Source organism: Cupressus sempervirens, chromosome 8 (assembly GCF_028749045.1).
Source record: "Cupressus sempervirens isolate cs-2001-9-10 chromosome 8, ASM2874904v1, whole genome shotgun sequence".
Lineage (NCBI taxonomy): Eukaryota > Viridiplantae > Streptophyta > Pinopsida > Cupressales > Cupressaceae > Cupressus > Cupressus sempervirens.
Genome location: NC_143125.1, coordinates 499,745,948 through 499,767,016, shown reverse-complemented (window position 1 = coordinate 499,767,016; position 21,069 = coordinate 499,745,948). Strand labels below are relative to the sequence as shown.

General features: G+C 38.9%; 1 protein-coding gene across 2 annotated transcripts in view; it reads left to right on the top strand.

Annotated features, from left to right (window-relative positions):
• LOC149543377 (Nucleic acid-binding, OB-fold-like protein) overlaps positions 1-9,373 on the top strand; it is a 232,896-nt gene extending 223,523 nt beyond the window's left edge. For both annotated transcript variants that reach the window (XM_089798181.1, XM_089798180.1), the window contains 2 exons: positions 8,763-8,831; positions 8,911-9,373. In XM_089798181.1, coding sequence (XP_089654307.1) covers positions 8,763-8,831; positions 8,911-9,000 — 159 coding nt within the window. In that variant the 3' untranslated portion in view covers positions 9,001-9,373. The remainder of the gene's footprint in view (positions 1-8,762; positions 8,832-8,910) is intronic.
• The last annotated feature ends 11,696 nt before the right edge of the window (positions 9,374-21,069 follow it).

The following is a 21,069-nucleotide window of genomic DNA, read 5'->3' as shown; positions in this document are numbered from 1 at the left end:
CCGACGAAAATCGTAGTGCGGAAGAATTGTTGGAGACTCGCTAGCGGGTGGAATTGGTGGAAGAAGAACGGGAGGAGTTCTTGAACTTGTGTTCGCCGAGGGAAGAAAATTCAAATGGAAGAGCATCAACTCGCACGGATCGCAGTGTCGATGGAGCACGAGCGTGGAGTGACCTCTTCGTCCAGGATAGACTTCCGCTGGAAACAATTTCAGAGGATCCTTCTTCACCACGGTTGGCAGCTGTCGACACCTCTGGTGTGGGAGTGCAGATCACCGGTTCAGGAGTTCAGACCGCCGGTGTGGGAGTTCAGACTGCTGGTGTGGGAGTGCTGACCGTCGGTGTAGGAGTGCAGACCTCCAGTGTGGTGATGGTGGGACCCAAAGAGAAGCTGCCGAAATTTGAAGGCGATGGTACAGCCGACCCCATCCGACATTGTAAGACATGTGAGACGATCTGGTGGGCAAATGGAATCACAGATGCCGACGAATGGGTCAGGCAATTTTCGGCAACCCTACGGGGTGTCGCAATTGATTGGCTTTCGGATATGGATCCGCAGAAGCTGGATACCTGGGATAAGATTAAAAAGTTCCTGGCGAAATTTAAACTCTTGCGGGACGATAATGAAATTGTAGAAGAGATTTTCAATACGAAACAGGGGAAGCACGAAACTGTCTGCGTCTACGCCAAGAGATTAAAAGACTTAATAAACAAAATAAAAAGCAAGCCGGCGGACGGATTGCAGAAAAGATGGTTTGTGGACGGCCTACACTTGAAGTTGAGGAGGAAAATGAAAATTGTGCCACCGTCATCATATGTGGATGCGTATAACAGAGCACTGGACCTTGAAAGTGAGTAGAAGACAAAGAAGAAGAAAACTAGCTCCTCTGATTCAGATGACGACGAGCCTGACGGAGATGATAGTAGCAACGACGAAGGCAGCAGCAAGAAGGTTCGTGCCCTACAGAAGGATATGGTTCGCATGATGGAGTTTAAAAACATGCAGAAGGAGCCAAAAGGCAGTGAGCTGTGGTGCACGGAGTGTAAGACAAACGGGCATACTAAAGGATCGTGTCCAAAGAACCAATTTTGTGACATTTGTTAGATCATGGGGCATTCGACAAAGGAGTGCCCCTTTAACATGAAGACGAGGATCTCTGCAGGTGTTTCTCACACAGGAGGCTTCCCCGTCGGGTAGTAGCAGAAACACGAATACCGCCAGTGCTACATCCGAAGGATACAGGAATAATAGCAGAGGGCAAAATAATAACAATAATAATGGGAGCCGAAGTCGAACTCAGTATGATGCAAACGGACGGTCGATTGTTCAATGCCGAGCGTGTAATTTGTGGGGTCATTTTGCGCGGGATTGTACAGCGGCAAACACATCGAAATTATTATGCAGATGGTGCGGACCCGGCGATCACGAAGATTCCAAGTGTCCAAAGGCTGGAGTAAACTTGATCACTGTTGGCACGGATGTAGAGGAGGTTCTGGCAATTACACGGAGGCAAGCGAAGGAAAAGAGAAAAGTGGGGGAAGCGCAGGCGGACATTGCAAAGGCATCGTCGGCGGGGACATCTCAGTTGAAGGATATCACCAGCACCTTGGCAAGGAACTTCGCAGAACAAAACATTGTACGACAGATCTTACAAATGCAGATACCGGTCAAGATAAGTGACCTTCTCACAATGCCCCAGTTACGGACGGCCATTCTGAATCATACACCGTTTTCGAAAGCAATGGAGGACACAGGAAGGGACAGTAGGGAAGTGACAACAACAAACCCAATGCTGCTGGCACTCACCTCCGGACAGCATCCGGCGGTCGTCGAGATGGGGATTTTGGGAAATGTTTTGACGGAGACGATTGTTGACGGAGGGTCCGGCGTACTTGTCTTACTAGAGGATACCTGGAAGAAGTTGGGGAAGCCAACGCTGTGGCCACCTGCATTTCAGTTGCTCATGGCAGACCAACATGGAATCAAACCGTTGGGAATCTTGAAAGCGCAACCGGTAACAATTGGTACGCAACTATTTTTATTGGATTTTGTGGTCATTCCATTAAAAAGAAAAGGATATGATGCTATTCTGGGACGGGATTGGTTGGTGCAAGCAAAAGTAAAATATGATTGGAAATGAAATACCCTATCAATGGAGCACGAAGGCAAAAGATTCACAATTGACCTGCATACACAAATGGTCGGTGAGGAGGTAGGATCGTTAGATTCAGAGAGTGACGGCGAAAGTGACGACGAAGCAAAGAGGAGAATGGAACCAGACGAAGAGGGAGTATTGAGACTTGATGGAGGATCGAATGACGATGACCTGGACTCGGTGAATGGCCTGTTCCACTGGCAAATAGAAGACTACGAACTGTTTCCAAGTTGCAATATGTTAACGGTCGACGAACGTGACAAAACACAGGAAAATGAATGTTCGGAGGAATGCAGGGAAGCGGAAGAAGGAAAAGCTTCCATGGCTGAAGCTGAGGGGAAGAAAATACAGTTTGCACACAAAAAAACGAAAGATCCCACTGTCCGGTACATGGTGAATAGACCGCGCAAAAAGAAAAGGTTACACCGCAGCATAAAATTAGTAGAAGGGCACCGACAGCAAGAAAATATTCTAGTTGTGCAAGGACCGCAGGCACAGTGGGCGACGGAGGTGGCACAGAACAAACATAAGGCCCACGACGGTCAGAATGAAATCAAAGTGGAAAAGTTTAAGGGCAGATGGGTTGGACCATATCAGATTCGGAAGGTCGGCGACAATGGAGCGATCAGATTATCAACTTTGGACGGGCAGAAGGTACCTCTGGCAGTCAACAGATCCAAATTCAAAATATATGGTGCCAGGAAGACTTCGTCGCTGTCACAGGATGGCCAGCTGACTCCATCATCGTTGCAGAATGGCGACGCCTGGAGGCAAAATGGAGGTACCTTTGTTATTTGATTTCTTTGAAAAAACAATTTAAAAAAAAAAAAAAAAAATTTAAAAAAAAAAAAAAACGGGGCCCCGTGGACAGAAAGGCCCCGCGGGCAAGTCTGTCTGCGAGCGTAACAGACAGAGGCCCCGCGGATAGAAAAACCCCGCAGGCAAGTCTGTCTACGGGCGTAACAGACAGAGGCCCCGAGGGCAACAGTTGTCCGCGGGCGACAAAGGAAAGACCGTTCGCGGGTTAATAAAAACCCCGCAGGCAGCCTATCCGCGAGCTCTCAAAACTCGATGCCCTCCATCGAAGCAGGCCCCGCGGGCTTTAACACTTTTTGTTGTTTTTTCCTCCGGAACCTCCTAAAACCTCTTCCGTGCGAGTAGTCTTTGCTAGTAAATAGGAAGGCCGCGAGCTTAAAAGAAAAGTCTCACCAGACGTCTCCGCCAGTAAAAGGAAGAGGACCGCGAGGATAGAACTTAGAAAACTCGTTCGTCCAGTAGACTTCTCCACGGGAATACAAGATTTCGATGCACTTTCTTGGGTTTTCTCTGTGCTTCAGTTGAACAATGTAACTGGCGTCGACATACGGGGGAAGGTTGTTCTCGGGCAGTTGGCCATCATTCTTTTGCCGATTGGCAGTTCTCAATTTGTGCGCTCGACAGTTTCCATCCAGAGGATTAGGATTTCCGCCGAGAGTTTCGAGAGGCACACTAATTTCGTCAGGAAGGAGAAATTGCAAAAAAAAAAAAAAAAATAAAAAAATGACAACATATTCAAGTTGTTCAGAACCCCGTGGGGGCACTGCCCCTCGACCCTGCCGGGGGCGTTGCCCCCTAGACCCCTAGTTGTGGCGGATATCAGTCGTGGGAGTCTGACCAGTGGAGAAGAGTTGAAGTTGCTGCAGGCATGGACTTTCTGTGTACCAGAGGCACTTGGAGTAGGTGTTGGCTAGGAGGCTGTCTTGGTGGATGCGTAGAGAGCTCAGGAGGAGCTAATCATCCAGTTGGAGGTAGTGTAGCGACACTTGGCTCAAGGTACCGTGAAATTGAAAACAGAGAAAGCAGCACAGGTGGCGATCAAGGTCAGCTTGAGGAGACAGTATTGTGTTAGCAGAGGCTACAGATGTAACGGGATGAATGTGGAAGTGATGTGACAGAAGCAGATTTTTCTTGTTGTAGTGACTCTGATGATATATTTTGTTTGTTAATTTGTCTCAGATATGTTGTAATTGTCGTCCGGAGACGACTTTTCTTTTTGCGGGGGATGGTGTCAATCGATTGGATGGTTTCGGCAGTGTTTCTGTAGCCGACAGAATGATGTTCGACGGTGTTTCTGTATTTTGTAGCTGACTTTGTCGGTAAATAGTTTGTAGCGAATAGAATATGTGGCTGACGGACTCCCTCGGGAAGGTTCGACGGTAGTATTTATATCCCGTCTGGGATCATTGTAAATCATCAATTATCTACTATTGCGAATATAATTCTGCTGTTTGTGTTCATTGTCTGCATGCGTTGATCTCTTTACCTGTACGGTAAACAGTTGGCATGGTTCTTGCTAGTAATACTACTCCCTTGGCGATGTCTTCGAAGGTAGTAATCAGTTCCAACTTGGTCAGTGATCGATTGCAGTTAGTTACATCTGGATTGCAGTCTGAGCCACTGACTGAGATTGGCGCATTCTATCGGCATTACACTGTGAGGTATGCTCATCAATTTACCTTTGATGACCATGTTGATGAGATGATGATACAAAGATGTACTTTGGCTCCTAGTGCTTGTCATCAATTATGGGACGGTTTGACGCCTCGGGATGAGAGTTGTGATGGGCACGACATGGCGATAGGTTCTGCGGTTGACTGCTTGATAATACATGACTTAGAGCAGGAGTTTGGGAGTGATGCTTCAGTAGTTGTTGTTATTGATTCTACTTCTTTGGCTATGATATCTCCTGACTTAGCTGGTGATCAATCACAGTGGGTTGTATCACTTGTTCATGGTGAGCTGTTGACTGAGGTTGGTTCTTTTTATCATCATTATACTGCAGGGTATGTACATCAGTTAGCATTTGATCCTTGTGTTGAGGAGTTGATGGCAGACAAATTTGGTTTGGGTTCCATTTCTTGCTGTTTATCTTGTGATGTCTTTTCACCATCAGCAGTGCATGGGAGTTATGGTTATGAGACAGTGGCCGGTGATCTGCAGAGTTGTGTTGACTGCAGGAGTTGTCCAGTGTGTGGATTCTCCATACTTGGTACAGTTTCATTCGGGAGCGTTCACCATTGTTGTAGAGTTGGATTGTACATTCCGTAGTACAGTGGGATGTGTTGATGGTATTTACTGTGTTGGCAATTTGATTTGTCCACTTTACTTGGGTTTTGATTTTCTAAGAGTTTGTGTCTCGTGGGTTTCTGACTGTGGCAGTTGTGATTTTCGGAGTTTGGTTGAGCTGTAATTGTCAGTTTGATTATGGATTCCTCTTGGTTATATTGCAGAGGATAGTATAGGAGCCTGTGTTAATTGACAATAGTATAGTTCATGACGACATTTGGGATCCAGGCGGATTGATTAGTTTATTGTTCAGCCATTGCTTGGGGACAAGCAATTTCAGGAAGGGCAGACTGTCATGTCTCCATTTTGGAGGCAATTTGATTTAATTAATTTAATTAATTAGGTTATCCAAAATAATGAATATTTTATGAGGATGACTAATTAATTATTTTAATTAAATAAATAAGTGGTATTAAGTTAATTATTTATAAAGTTATCAAATAAATAAATATTAAAAGGTAACTTTATATTTAATTAATTTAATAAAGTGACTTGAATTATAAAATATTTTATAAAGTCACTTAATAGATAAAATAAAATAATGTTCTAGAAGCTTCTAGAGAAAGTGGAGAAAAAAGAAAAAACAGGCACCCCGGGCTTCATTCTAATCATCCAGCTGTTTATTTCTCTCTTGACATCAAATTGTGATTCAGTCACATAGTCTATTGTGGAACCAAGTGGTTTCAGAGAGTCAGTTGATCTTTGGGAACGAAAACTCCCTTGGATTTGCATAACTGAGGAAGTGAAATATCTTTTGAAGGGTTGCACATTTGGAGGTGATACTTCAATCACTTTAGCTAGGGCATCATTGGGCTTAAGGCCATTTTTCAGCATTTCAGCATTTCAGGAGGCATTTTTAGCAGGGCCGAAATTATTGGAGGTCATTTCTAGCAGGTCTGAAATTATAGGAAGCCATTTTAAAGCAGAACCGAAAAAGCAGGTTGAAAAAGCAATCTGAAAAAGTAGCTTCGAAAAAAAAAGCAATCCGAAAAAGCAGTTTGAAAAAGTAGAACGAAAAAAGAAAATCCGGAAAAAGCAAGTGGAAATAGCAGATCAAAAAAAGAAAAGAAAAAAACAAAGCAGAAGGGGCAGCATTGAAGGAAATTATTGCAGCCATCTACAATCAAGTTCTTCACTTCTCATTTGGCATATTTCCTGAGAAATGTAGGTTTTCAGCTGAGTACAAAATATAGCTTCAGCACTTCACTATTTCACATTGTACTTGTCTTTGTTTGCCATTTGGCATTATTGGTATCAAAGGAAGTTCTCTTTTTGGCATAAATAATGTTATAATTTTGCATACTAAGTGTTTATATTAATGCCACTTGGTTGTAAGTGCATTAATGCCATCTTAGGTTGCATCCAAAGTATTTGTCATAACCACTAGTTGCTGTAGCTGCATATTGCAAGTAGGTAAGTCTCATATTTGTATTGAATATTGTCAAAATTAGTTGCACATTCATGTTAGGTCATTATTTAGACAATCTGGAGTTTTTTTTGTAAGCATTCTCTTTGATGCAAATCGAAACAAGAGTCATTGCAGCAATCTGAAAAGTTATATCAGTCATATGACCCCTTGTATGCAAAGTGTTTGACAAAATTCTTCGAGCCTTCAATCAGCATTTTAAGGTCGGAATTGAGCAGGATTATTACAGTGGTATCAGAGCTTGCTTGCAAAGTGTTTGACGAAATGTCAAACCACTGAAGTATAAAGATTTTTGGTGTTTGAAGAAGTTATAACCTATTGGGGTTATTACACAATCAAAAGTAAAGATACTATCCAACATCTTAGAGGATAGTCTAAGAAAGAACTATTCATGTCATGTAGGATGCTTATCTAGTTATCCTTGCCTAACAGCAATACATATGGTAATTTCCTTTGTTTCAACATATGCTTGAAAACATGAAAGAATGTGTTTTGTCTGTGTTTGGTATACAGTCCATTTCACACGCATGCAGAGATAGGTATTCTGATGAATTTCACATTGACATTAGAAACTTGCCATTGAATACATCAATGCTCTCAAACTTAATGGCAAAGGAAAACTGTTGGAGGTTTGAATGGAAAACTGCAATATTATCACAGGGAGGCAGACTGCTGAATTACATTTAATTAATAATTTCTAACGTATTTTTCAGCAAATCTGTTTTGAACGTTAACCTATTCTCAGGGCATTACTCGAGGCTATATTTCTTTGAGGCATTTTATCATACACCTCACATGCCCTGTTGAAGATTCCACATTTAGCATATAGGTTTTGGTTAGTTACATATATTTCCAGAGAGTAATTTTATGATTTTGAGCTATGATAATATCTTACTCATGTAGCTCCTATCAATGGTAGGTTGTTGCAGTGGTTTCGATGCAACAACTGGTCCTTAAGTTCCTTCCTAATGCTGTTTTGTATAGAGGCTTCCTAAAACATAATTTGTACACACAATATCCAATGAAAATTCTGGGATATTTGAGGAGAGTAGATGCACAGAAAATACATTTCAAAAGAAAGCTACAATCTCTGCTAATGAAGACCAAAATGAAGTCACTGTTGTTGAAAGAAATAACCTAGCAGTCGTGTTGCTCCAGGGAAAGCTAAAATCTATGCTAGTGAACACCAAATTTAAATGACTTGAAAAGACAAGAAATCATTGTATTAGTATCGAAAAATATAGAAAATAAACCCAAATTCTAGCACTGGTGTGATGATTTGGAAGAACATAAGTCCATGAATTTTACTTCACCCAAAAAGTGAAAATGTCATTTGTTATGAAAGTTTGTCACATAAGAAACTTGATAACAATGAGGGGGTGGCAAGGAATCAGGATCCAACTAACGAGTTTGTTGACTTGCACATTATTGTTGCGAGACTTGTCACTAAATATCTTTAGATTGGGTAGCTGGTATAGTACATGGCTAGTGGAAGTGGCATTGTAACTCATTGCAGTTGAAGTGAATTAGACTTAGTGATAAAACTTTGATACTTCTATTGAAAAACAAATGTGAACATTATGAAATATAAATTATAATATTATTGTGTATTGATATTTGACAAATCATTGAATTATTCGTTTACGAGTATTTTCAATTTTTACAAAATATGAGGTATTTAATTTTTTTATTTTAAATTATGAGTATTATTGTATATATTATATAATTTAAATTTTTTATAATACATATTACACTTGTGTATACAAATATCTATGTGTGTAATCCTGTTCCCATACCCAAGAAATGTGTTTTTGTTGTACCACCGTACTGGATTCTGGTTCACATAACTACACCTATACCCAAATCTTAGCATTATGATTATGCATTTTGCATCCATAACATCCTGTGAATGGGATTTCGTGCAAGTTGTAATTATTAATTAATAATCATCTATGATAAGATAGCATGGGATTTGATTCTGAGTTTATGTCAGACATTTACAGTAATTAGTAAATATTTTTTTGGAGTAGCAGATGTGAAGTTGACTATTATTCTTGCTACATGCATTTATTTGCAGGTTTATTTGTCCGATACAAATGAAGATCAATACAAGATCCTTGCTAGATCAGAAAATAGAATTCAGGAGGTGCATATCAGATTGTCATATTTATATACTGTTGGAATTGTTATTTAATAATATGCTGAAATGCAATCTTCCTCTACAGATTATTGTGCAGGCATCTCTTGACAGAGATGGGATGAAGTCAGCTCTTGTTTCCTGTACATCTCGAGTAGCACAAGAATCAGGTCAATAGATAGCATGCATGGAATGGCTATGTTTTGAATCTCTGCCTCAAGGATTTATCACTGCATTTCCTTTTGTTTAAGAAATCATTTTAGAAACAATGAAGCAATTCTCGAAAGCTTCATTTGAATTGGCATTTACCTAATTTGAACATTGTTTTTCCATAGTTGTGGCCCTTTATGAATCAACATTTTTGTTTTGTAGTAACAGGATTTTTAATGGTTAAGCTCTCAGGCTGATAGCCATTGTAGATAGAAGTTTACTGTCTGTAGACCATGTAAAAGTAATCTATTGATAACTTCTGAGAAATAAGCTTCTTTATCACTTTTACCATCAAATATTTTATTATATTAACATAACATGCAAGGTTCAAATTAGCATTATCTGGCTTTTCAATACTTCGCTTATGTTTATTGTGCATTACTATTTTCTACAATATACACACCACATCTTGCTCAATTCTAAGACTCTTTTTTTATCACCTTGATTGCAATTAATCAAAATATACGAACAATCTGTAATAGTACAACTTGAAGCTCCATATTTTCTTCGGATGGATTCTTGGATATGGTTATATTGCCCATTGAATTGACACATCACCAAAGTTTAACACAATTTGAAATTTGATGTTAGCTACAGCTACATTGTCTGTTCTACATCCATGTCTGCTTCCAACACTCTCATGACTTAAGCACTGACAAAATCAAATAAATCTACAGCTGGATACTAAAATCAACTATGTATAAGTCTGATTGTTTCACACTACAGGTATGCTTCTGTAACAATATCCTCTGCTATTTTAAATACCTATGCATATATCTCATTACTATGTAAAAAAAATCCAACTCAAATTTCCTTAATAAGATATCTAGAAATGATAAAAATTGCAAGGATATCACAAACAGTAGCAGCCACATCAGGAACACTCAGCAAAGAGATTTTTGCTTAATTATTGCACCAAAGTTGCATGCACATTTTGTAAAATGGTTCTAGTATAGAGTTTGGAATCTGCATGTCCTGATCATCTATGAAAACTGACCTCTTTAGGCACAATATGTGTGCTAAAGATGACCAAAAGTACTACCAAACCTTTGAATGAATGTATTTTGAAATTTGAACATTGCATTGGTAAACCAAATTTGAATGAACTGTAATCTGCTCTGATTCTCTCCGCCCTGTAAAAATTAAAATTTCTTGTTCTCTCACACCCATTGGTGTCACTGCAGGGGACTCCAATTGATCCCCTTCAAAATCCGGCATATGTTGTACCTTCTGTCCAGGCTGAATTGTCTTCTATTGTGGACCCTGACTCTGTTGGTTGTACAGCTTGGGAATGATCAACCCTAGGGTTGGTTTTTTTCCTTGGCGAGGAGGAGCTGGACTCTGTTGTTGCTACAAATTTGAGGATAGATTCTGGAAAGAGATTAGATGTTCATTCAGAATTTGATCCAAAAGTTATTATACCAGATGAAATATTGAAGTTATGGTTGGAAGACATGAAACTCGCCCTAATAGGTAAGTTTCTTTCCTTTCGTCCAAATGTGCATGAGGTCAGAATATGGACTGATTTGCAATGAAAGCTTAAGGGTAGTGTTACCATTACTGCTATGGCTAAGAGTCTGTTCCTTTTTAACTTCGTTAACTATGAGGGTCTCATCAAAGTTTGACAGGGGTTCCTTGGTCCTTTGATAAAGGTTAAAGAAATTCTCTTTCCTTGTGTAAATGGAAGCCGCACTTTAACCCTTTGGTGTATCTGGGGGGCAGCTGCTCCGACATTGATCCATCTTCCTGGCAGTTGCTGCAACTTCCAGGCCTTTCTTTGGAGTTTTGAAATTATAATATTTTCAAGGGTATAGCTAATTCATTTACTACCCTCTTGGCAGTTTATAAAGTAACCATGCAGAGATCAAAACTAGTCTTTGCTAGAATTTGTGTTGATGTAGAGGTGAATAAGGTCCTTCCTAGCTCAACTACCCTAAGATCAACATTTGGGAGATAAAATCAATCCATTGTTTATGAGAATGGTAGTTTATTTTTCTAGAAGTATAACAAGTTTGGCCATCTAAGTGTGGCAAACCTTTCATGGGTAAGAATGAGCGTTTTTTGGGGAAACAGATTCAAAACTCTTCTCACTAGGAGATAAAAGAAAACCATCAACAAGAGAAAGAAATGAACTATCAACTGACTGCTGAACAACAAGTTAAAAGAGTGGAAAAGGATACAAGAAGTAGAGAATTGAATCATAAATTTGGGAACAACATGTCCAAAGAAAGTGCTAAGGTCCAAGGACATACAAAATATGGAAAATAGAATCATAAATCAGGGAACAAGAAGCCTAAAGAAGATGCTAAGGTCATAATGGTCCCATTATAAAATAAATAAGATATCAAAGTTTGTTTATGGGACCAATTGATTTAGCATATCTCAGGCCCATTTGTATTTTATTTATTTCCATGGGTGTTTGCCATGTCATGTTTCAGCACTTAGTTTTTCCCTCAGTGGAGTATTTATGTCCATCAAGTTGACTTGTTTAGGTATGTAATTTTGGATAATTTTATTGTATTGTGAATTCCTATTGGAGTCTTGTGTTGTTTCCCATTTTGGAAGTGGAAGTTCTTCCCTACTTGGCTATTTCGATTTTGGTGAGATTCAACCCTCACCCTTTTCTATTTCTGCTTTGATTCTGGCACACTTGGAGTGTCATTTTTGTTTGCAAATGTATTTCTTAACTAAACTACAAATATCTATATTGGCACATATATGTGGGATTGGCAAATGTCTTATTTTTCTCTTTAACACAATTCACACTAGGTTCGACATCACTGAGATCACACACTACAAGTTCAGTCTTATGGCATCGACATACCTCCATCTATTGGTCTACTTGCCATACAATTTGTGAGCTCCCATCACCATACGCCATTTTTCTTCTATATACCGTATGACCACCCCCCTCCTCTCACATATTCCATCATATGGCACTATCCCTCAGAGTGAATACAGTACCCTCCCTCACCGTACACTAGGCAACTACACCATATGCCCAAGCAAACCATACACCGTCCTTGTCTATTCCACTTCCTTTTTCATGCATCTATCCACTCCCTATAGACGGTATGGACTTTCCCTGATGCCATGCATACAAGCTTGCACTACCACCATACAAACACTATAGACAACTCTTCCACTACCATACAGACAGCTCTATCTAGACTTAGTCCTCTCTGGTAGCTTATGTTCAAAATTGGGAATAGCGAAACGACTACTATTGTAGCAAGAGTTTTTGGAGCTTAGATTTGGAACAAAACATTACAATGGTATTAGAGCTAGTGATCTTGCAAGCCTGCTCAAATGATAGAATAGGAGATTCGCGAGAACCCGCTTTTGTCAAAGTCATGGCATTGCACTCAGCATCTCATTGAAGAGACCTTACAGAAACTAGCCGATAGTATAGTATCTGGCGAATAAAATGGTCACAACAATAACTCAATTACTGGAAAGGCAAATCTGTAATATTCCCGTCACAAAATAATTTTTTAATCAAACATTGTTAATGGGTCGATTGATTTAGTATATCTTAGACCCATTTTTAGTTTTGTTTCCATCGGTAGATGTTGCCATCGGCTGTCTTTGTACACCCTCGGAAAGGTTTCCCTGACGAGTATATAAGCACGACTTGTAGGTAGTTGTTGTTATGTGATTTAGATTATTTTCTTTATACTGCAAATTCCCATTGTGATTCTCAATTGTTCGCCATTTCGGAAGTGAAAGATCTTCTCTACTTGGCTATTCTGGTTTTGGTGGGATTCAATCCTCGCCCTATTTTGTCACCTATGATACTTCGCTCGGATCTGGCAAATCAAATCACCATTTCGTGGAAAATATTAATTAAAGGTTATTCGTGTTCAAATCTCCATTCTTGTTTTTATTTATCTGATAAATTTGGTTTTATAAGTTTATGGTTGCATGACTGAGCATTTCCCCTCCATCCATACACCTTTCGCTTCCCACAACACAGAGAGCATTTTTCCATACTACAACATTACACTCAGTGTACGCACTTTGCATTTTATGTGGCTTCACCATACATATTGTATGGCTTGGACAACTCCACAACCGTACAACTGCCCTCATCTCATTGCATGGCCTTACATTGTACGGTCATCCCTCATCCCACTGTACAACCTTACATCTGCAGTCATCCCTTATCCCACCATACAACCTTATACTATACAGTCATCCCTCATCCTAACTGTATGATCACTGTTCCATCAACCTATATGACCATCTACATTCCACCGTATGGACAATAGTTACTTCCTTTCACAACACGTGTGGCCTTCACATAGTTGTCATACAACCTCCAAGCAATTCGTACACCACCCTTGTTTAACTGTCGTCCTCGCCTAGGTTAATTTGTACATCCATTGTGACCTGGTGCACACGTTTGTGTGGAGTTAATCAGTGGGATCATTACAAAATCCTCACCTGGTGCGCTCTCAAGCTTCCATATCAAATTTCCCTCCATGAATGAGGTGCCTCACACAAGAAGGGAACTAATGTTTGAAAAAGTTCAAGAATAGTTACAAAAAGATTGGAGGAATGCAAACATGGAGAGGGATATATCATACAAAGATTACGTAGAATTTAGAATGTGATCTTCTTGTGGTGGCAAGCGTGGGTATTTCAATGATGATCTCAAAAGAACGTTAAGTGAATATGTCACCATTTCATGGATCCAGATCAATATCAACACAAGCATGGGTAGTGAAGGTTGATACCGACTTCCAACTCAACCCAATGCTAGAAGAGGAAGCTATTAAATTTGTCACACTCCATTTAGAGGGAGTGGAGCATGATTAATGGCTACTCTAGGACATGGCCAAGTAAACACTTATGTTGAGTTTACTAAAAGACTAATATATTGGTTTGGTGACAAAGATCTAGAACCCAATTTTAAAGAATTGGCACAGCTAAGGCAAATTGAGTTGGTGGACAATTACATCATGGATTTTCAAAGACTTTCTATGCTAGTTACTAACATATTAGAGAGATGGTGAATGGTGCAATTCATGGATGGCTTAACAGAATTGTTAAAAGGATGGGTAAAAAGTTTCAATATTGTCACCCTCTCAGAAGCTATCAAGAAGGCTCAAAACATGGTATTATTTTCAGCCTCATTGTCTCAGAGTTACTCACACACAAAACCACCATTAGCTTCAAAGGGAAAGGACAACAAACCCCCACAGAAGAAGCCTATGTTGGATGAAGCCACCATACAAGAACTCGAGAGGAGGAAATTATGTTTTAATTTTATGGAGCCATGGGAAGCAAGGCACAAATGTCTAGGGAAAGGGAAAATACACTACATTGAGGTCATGTTGGATGGTGAAGAACAACTAGATGATTCGGTGCCTGAAGGGAATAACAAATAGTTGGTTAGCCTAAACGGTATAGAGAGGATAGCCGCACTCTTACGACACAGGAGGTACACCATAGCTCTTGCAGGTATTCTGAGGTGCACATGTTTCAAGATATGGGGAGCCCTTCAAGGACAAAGGGTCATTGTAATGTTAGACAATGGAGCCACTCTAAATTTCATAAACTCATCACTAGTAAAACAAAGGGGTTTACCTATAGAAGCACATGCGAGTTTCTAAGTTGAGATGGCCAGAGGACTTCTTTTACCATCCACAAACCTAGTTCCCCAACTAAGTATTACCATGGGCAAACACACGGTGACAAAAGACTTTCACAGTGGATTTGGATGACATGGAAGTTATACTCGATATCTAGTGGATGGAAACTCTAGACGAATGCATGCAAAGCTTCAAATAGATGGACTTCACCTTCGTAGTTGATGGGGAGGTGGTCCTAAGGGGAATGGTGAATAAGGGTTTGAGGGAGTTTCCAACTCATAGGATGGAGGCCATTTTCAAGCATGACAATGTTGCATGGGTTGCACATTGCTTCATTTCGACAGAATCAATGAAAGGGCAACATGTGTACTATCAAGATGATGAGCTTTAGGTCATTTTGGATAAACATGATAGAATTTTTGCTGACATTCCTCCTAGTATACCTCCTCATTGAGGGTTTGAGCATACAATTGAATTGGAAGCTAACGCTAAGCCAACCTTCACCATGCCATACCACCATCCCAAAATGTTTAAAGATAGAGTTTGAGAAAATAATTCAAGAACTACTCAACAAAGGATGGATCCATCCGAGTTGTAGCCCTTTTGCATCATTAGTTAGTTAGTTTCCTTGTCTATACAAAAGGAGTATTGATGCTCCATAGAGTCAGTAAGGGGGTGGAGTCCAGAGAGACTGCTAGGCTAACCTTAGAGTTGACTCATGTGATGACATTTATATGCATCTTAGGTTTCCTATTTATATTTGTATTTATGTTTTTGTGTTGGGTTGCCTCTAGGATTGTCTTTTCATATGAGCAATACCACTTGTTGTAGAGAGCTTTTAGGATCCTTGCCTAAGATTTGTATTGTTGATTTTGTAATTTGATTATCCATGTGTGGATCATACATTATCTCCCATGCATGGTGGGAGTGATAGCCTGACTAGGTGATCACACAATTGGGAGGTAGTGTCTTCTTACCATTTGTGTCCCCCTCAGAGTAGCATAAAAGTTGGATGTGTGTTGATGCGGTTGTACCATTATCATTCTTGTTCCTATCTTGGAGACTTTTTAATTCAGATGTTGTATCCATGTATTCATGTATTTTGTATCTTGAGATCCTACAGGATGACATATTGTATTTTGAATGTACTTGTATTTATTATTTCATACCATGTGGCGTACAATGGATGTTGTCATTTCGATCTACTATATTGTATTAGTTGTACATGTGTTTTCTTCTGAGATTATTTATCTTTTATTCGTTCATGTAGATGTTATACTTAAGATTAAAATTAATTAATAAAACATTCTTAAACATGGCTCAATGTGAAGGAACCCTTGAGGAGCGGAAACTGTATTTGTAATTGATTATGTGTATTTGATGTGTATGTGTATATTTCTTCCACAATGTTATCTTATGTTGTATAAACTTATAATAAAAAAATGTTCAGTTAAACATTGTAACATAGTAGGTTAATTTCTCCTGGGTTCTCGAGCAAGGCATTGCAATATGACTTTTGGAAGTAGAACATGAAACATTAACGGTAGAATCATTACCAATGAAAGCTTTACCTTTTAGACCCACATTGATATGTTTGTTTCATCAATAGAATCTGAACCTAGATCTTGAACAACAACTGCAATGTTTTGCTTTCCTTTGTGATCAATCTTAAACCACTTTGGTTATAATTTAGGATGCAGTTTCCAAAACTTTGCATCTGCATGCGCTTTCTTCTGGTAATGTGAACATGGGGGTTTCTTTCTTACTCCTCTTATTACCTTCAAGAGGAAAATTTCATTTTTTGAACTAAAACTTATGTTTCCTCCTCCTATTTCAATATGGATTGCTTAAACACATACTTCATCAAAGTTAGAAGGACTAACATCAATATTGTATGTTTCAAACATGAATGCACTCCACCTATATACTTTAGTAAAGTATCTTGTGTATAAAGAGGAGTTGCAAGAGTTAATGCCTACTTCCTCAACACCTATCTATACTCTTGCACAAATTGTCCTTTACCTTCCTTGAGACTTTGCCAATCCATAATGGCTTGTTGCATAACCCAAAGGATAAAACCATTTCTTCAAACCTAGAGTAAAGTCATACCAAGATGAAATTAATTTACCATGCATAACATGATCATCCTAGTGTTGCAAACTACAATTGGAGCAATTGTTATGTTGTCATTGATGTCAAACCTATTGGTTGGACACATTGTCCAACCTACTAGAGAGATATTTACTAATAGTGTAGAGGCCATATCATTTGATTGATGAAGATGATTTGAAAAGAAGAGATTATGAAATGACCTAGTGAAAGGTTGAGTTGAGATGCATTAGGTATCATGGAAATACAATGAGCACTTGATAAGTTAGTCCTTGACAAGATAATATTTTGTTCACTCAATGCATGAAGTGCAGAACACAATTAGATGAAGGTAAGAGTCGAAACAAGTCAAAAGGCTAAGCTTGACTGAGTATCAATGTTGCACAATTAGTAAAGGAGCTAAATCGAAATATTAAGGAACTTAAGTAGAAGCCAATCAAAACAGTTCAAATTGAGCATTAGTTATTGCTGAGCAAATGTATGATGAAGTATAGTTGCGACTGCACATAGTATTGGTCAAGTGAGCATATTGATGCCAAGTGAGAAAGTATAGTGATTGTAGAGCTACACAATGATGACTCAGCTAAAGAATATAGTGATTGTGGAGCGATGACAAAAGTTACAATTTGAGAAAGATTTGATTTTGTGATGTAGCCCAAACCCTTCAGAACAATAACTCAGAAAATTAGACAACACAGAAGTTTCAGAATGCAAGATTCTTCATTCAACTTTTTCGACTCCTACTATGCCTCTACAATGAAAGAAAACAATTACTTATTACAATTTCAAAAATTATCATATTTGGCAAATTTTTGGGAAAAACATATTTTTCCATTTTTGGTAATTTTCAAAACCCATCCTATGAATCTTGATTTTTTCCCAAGAATCGCCCCCCCCCCCCTCCTCCAACTAAGGAAAGATGAATTGCCAACTAATCTACGAAATCAAGAAAATGATTTCGAATTTATTACAAAAAACAACTTTCTAAAAAATTGGAAAAAAACACAAAAAGCCAATTTCGGATGCCAAGATGATGTTTCAAGCTCCCAAAAAAATGTCGAAATGGCCACCAACGAAGTCGAGCTCGATTGGCAATCCAAATAACTCCTCACACAACTGCCTGTAAAATTTCAGCAAAAACCCATATTCGAGTCAGAAGTTATGACTCGCGATAGTTGATGCATCATTCTCCTCTTCTTGAAAGAAACACGGCTCTTGTAAGTGGTTGTCTGTGAATTGCTTCAATTTTATTGGATCTAACTACATTACTACCCACTCAGATAACCATGTACTCTTTGTTTCAGGTAACTTGTCCCACTATATCAGGTATCTCTTAGGCTAGCCATGCCTTGTGGAGGTAGTTTGCTTGTTAAGAATTTTGGCAATCTTTTCCTTCTTCTTATTGGGAAGGTGATGTTGCCAATCCACTCCTTGGACATCATCTGCACTAGGAACATCTCCATGAAACGTGTATAAATTAGAAACATAAAAAAAAAGGGAGATGTCAAGATTTGCTAGTAAGCTAACCTAATAAGCATTATCATTAATCTTTTTGATAATTTTGCAAGGCCCAATCTTTTTATAGTTCAATTTATCATATGTGCCTATAGGAAACCATTCATGCCTCAAGTAAACCATCACTAAGTTACCAGCAACAAATATTTGTTGTCTCCGAGTAGCATCTGCAACAATCTTGTAACTCGCATTACTATCCTATAACTTTTGTTTGACATCTTGTTGGAGTTGGTGAAGGTGTTTAGCAAAGGCAACTCCATCATCACTAATTTTGTCTCCCAAGGGAAGTGACACAAGATCTAAATCACCTTGAGGGTTTCAACCATAGACAATTTGAAATGGAGATTTTTTGGTGGATATGTTAACAAAACAATTATAGGCAAATTTTGCCTGGGGCAATGCTAAGTACCACTATTTAGGCTTCTCCCTCACAATGCAGTGTAACAGATTTCCCAAACTCCGATTGACTACCTCTATTTGTCCTTCAGTTTGAGGATTATAGGCACTACTAAATTGTAACTTTGTTCCTAATTTCCTCCAGAGAGTCCTCCAAAAATGACTTTTGAACTTAGTGTCTCCATCAGAGGTAATGGTCTTTGGAAGGCCATGTAAATGAACAACTTCTGAGAAGAATAGTTCTGCTACTCTAGTTGCATCATTGTCTTTTTACAAGCAATAAAGTGGACCATTTTGGAAAATTGATCAACAACCACAAAAATAGAATCATTACCTCGTTGAGTGTGTGGGAGACCGAATACAAAATCCATACTCAAGTCAGTGCATGGTTCGGTGTAAAGGCATGTATAATCTCGTATTCTATGAATGTCGTTTAGCCACTTGAAAAATTATGCACCTTCCACATATTTAGTGATGTCCATCTTTATCTTGGGCCAATAATACTTATCTTTAACCAAGTTTATTGTTTTGTCCTTTCCAAAGTGTCCAGCTAGTCCACAATTGTGAAATTCTTTGATAATGTTTTCCCGCACGGATATGCCTAGTATACATGTTTACCCTTAAAGAGGTAACCATCCTACATAAAATAGTCACCTTTCACATGATCCAACTTACCAGAAGATGAAGCCTTTAGTTGTTCTACAATTTTCCAGAAATCATCATTAGTTTTATACAAGGCCTTAATAGCATCAAAACCAGTGACCTCAGTCTCCATTGCGGTTAATAGTGTAGCGTGCCTATTGAAGGCATTAACAACTTGATTTTGTTTTCCAGACTTATGTTTCAAGAGAAAGATATATCCCTATAAGAAAGATACCCACTTGGCATGTCAACTATTCAACTTCCTTTGTGTGTTGAGATATTTCAAAGCAATATGATCGATAAATAACACAAACTCATGTGGGACTAGATAGTACCTCCAATGTCTTAATGCTTGAACAATTGCATAAAACTCCAGATTATAGGTAGACTAATTCTTTCTTACTTCATTCAATTTCTGGCTAAAGAAGGCCACTGGCTTACCTGCTTGGCTAAGAAGAACACCTATCCCAACATGTGAAGCATCGTACTCTACTTCAAAAACTTTGTCAAAATTTGGAAGTGTCAATATACGAGCTTCAATTACGTTTTTTTCAAGAATTTAAAACTCTCTTCAGCATCCATTGTCCATGCGAACTCCCTTCCTCTGGTACAGTCTGTTATGGGTGCTATTATACTACTAAAATTTTAGATAAACTTTTGGTAGAAAGTTGCCAACCCATGAAAACTTCGTACTCCTATTATACTAGAAGGATTGGGCCATTCTAGGATTGCTCTTACCTTTTCTAGATCCATTTGAACACTAGCTTGAGAAATGATAGAGCCTAGAAAGGTCAAACTAGTTTGCATGAACCTACACTTCTTCAAGTTTGCAAAGAGCTTATCTTTCCTTAAGACACTCAAGATGGTCCGCAGGTGTTGTCAACGCTTTTCCTTGCTTCTACTATAGATTAGAATATCATCAAAGTAAACTACAACAAACTTACCAATGTAAGTCGCAGCACTGTATTCATCAACTGCATAAATGTGCTAGGTATGTTCGAAAGCCCAAAAGGCATAACCATCCATCCGTACAAACCATCTCTTGTCTTAAATGTTGTCTTCCATTCATCTCCCTCTCGAATGTGGATCTACTGCCAGCCATTTAGGAGATCAATTCTTCTGAAGTACTTCACCCCCATTAATTCATCCATCATGTCCTCTATCTGAGGAATAGGAAATTGGTACTTAATGGTAATCTTATTGATTAAACTGCTATCAATGCACATCTTCAATGTGTCATTCTTCTTTGGAGTCAACAATGTGGGTACTACACATGGACTCATGCTTTCTTTGACTAGACCCTTTTGCATCAGTTATGTCACTTGTTTATTCAACTCCACATGTTGTGTTGGATTCAACCGATAGGTTGCTTGATTAGGTAGAGTTGCTCCAAGAATAAAATCAATATGATGTTGAATATCTCTTTTGGGTGGGAGACCATCAAGAGCAACATCAACAAAGTCCTCCAACACCTTCATTGCCTCGGGTCGTGCCAAGTTTTCTTTTTCTTCTCCTCTTTTTAGTACTAGTGCATAACAACATGTTACTTTCATTTCTTTGACAACATCCTTTGCAAACAACATTGTTTCATTCTTCTTTTCATCCTTAAGTCGCAATAGAACCACTTTAGAGCCATCCTTCCAAAATGTGTAAGTACTTTCCTTCCCATCATGTATGACCTTCCTATCATACTACCATGGTCTTCCCAAAAACATCTGGCAAGCATCCATAGGGATAACATCACATCATATCTCATCCTTATAAAAATTTCCTATGGT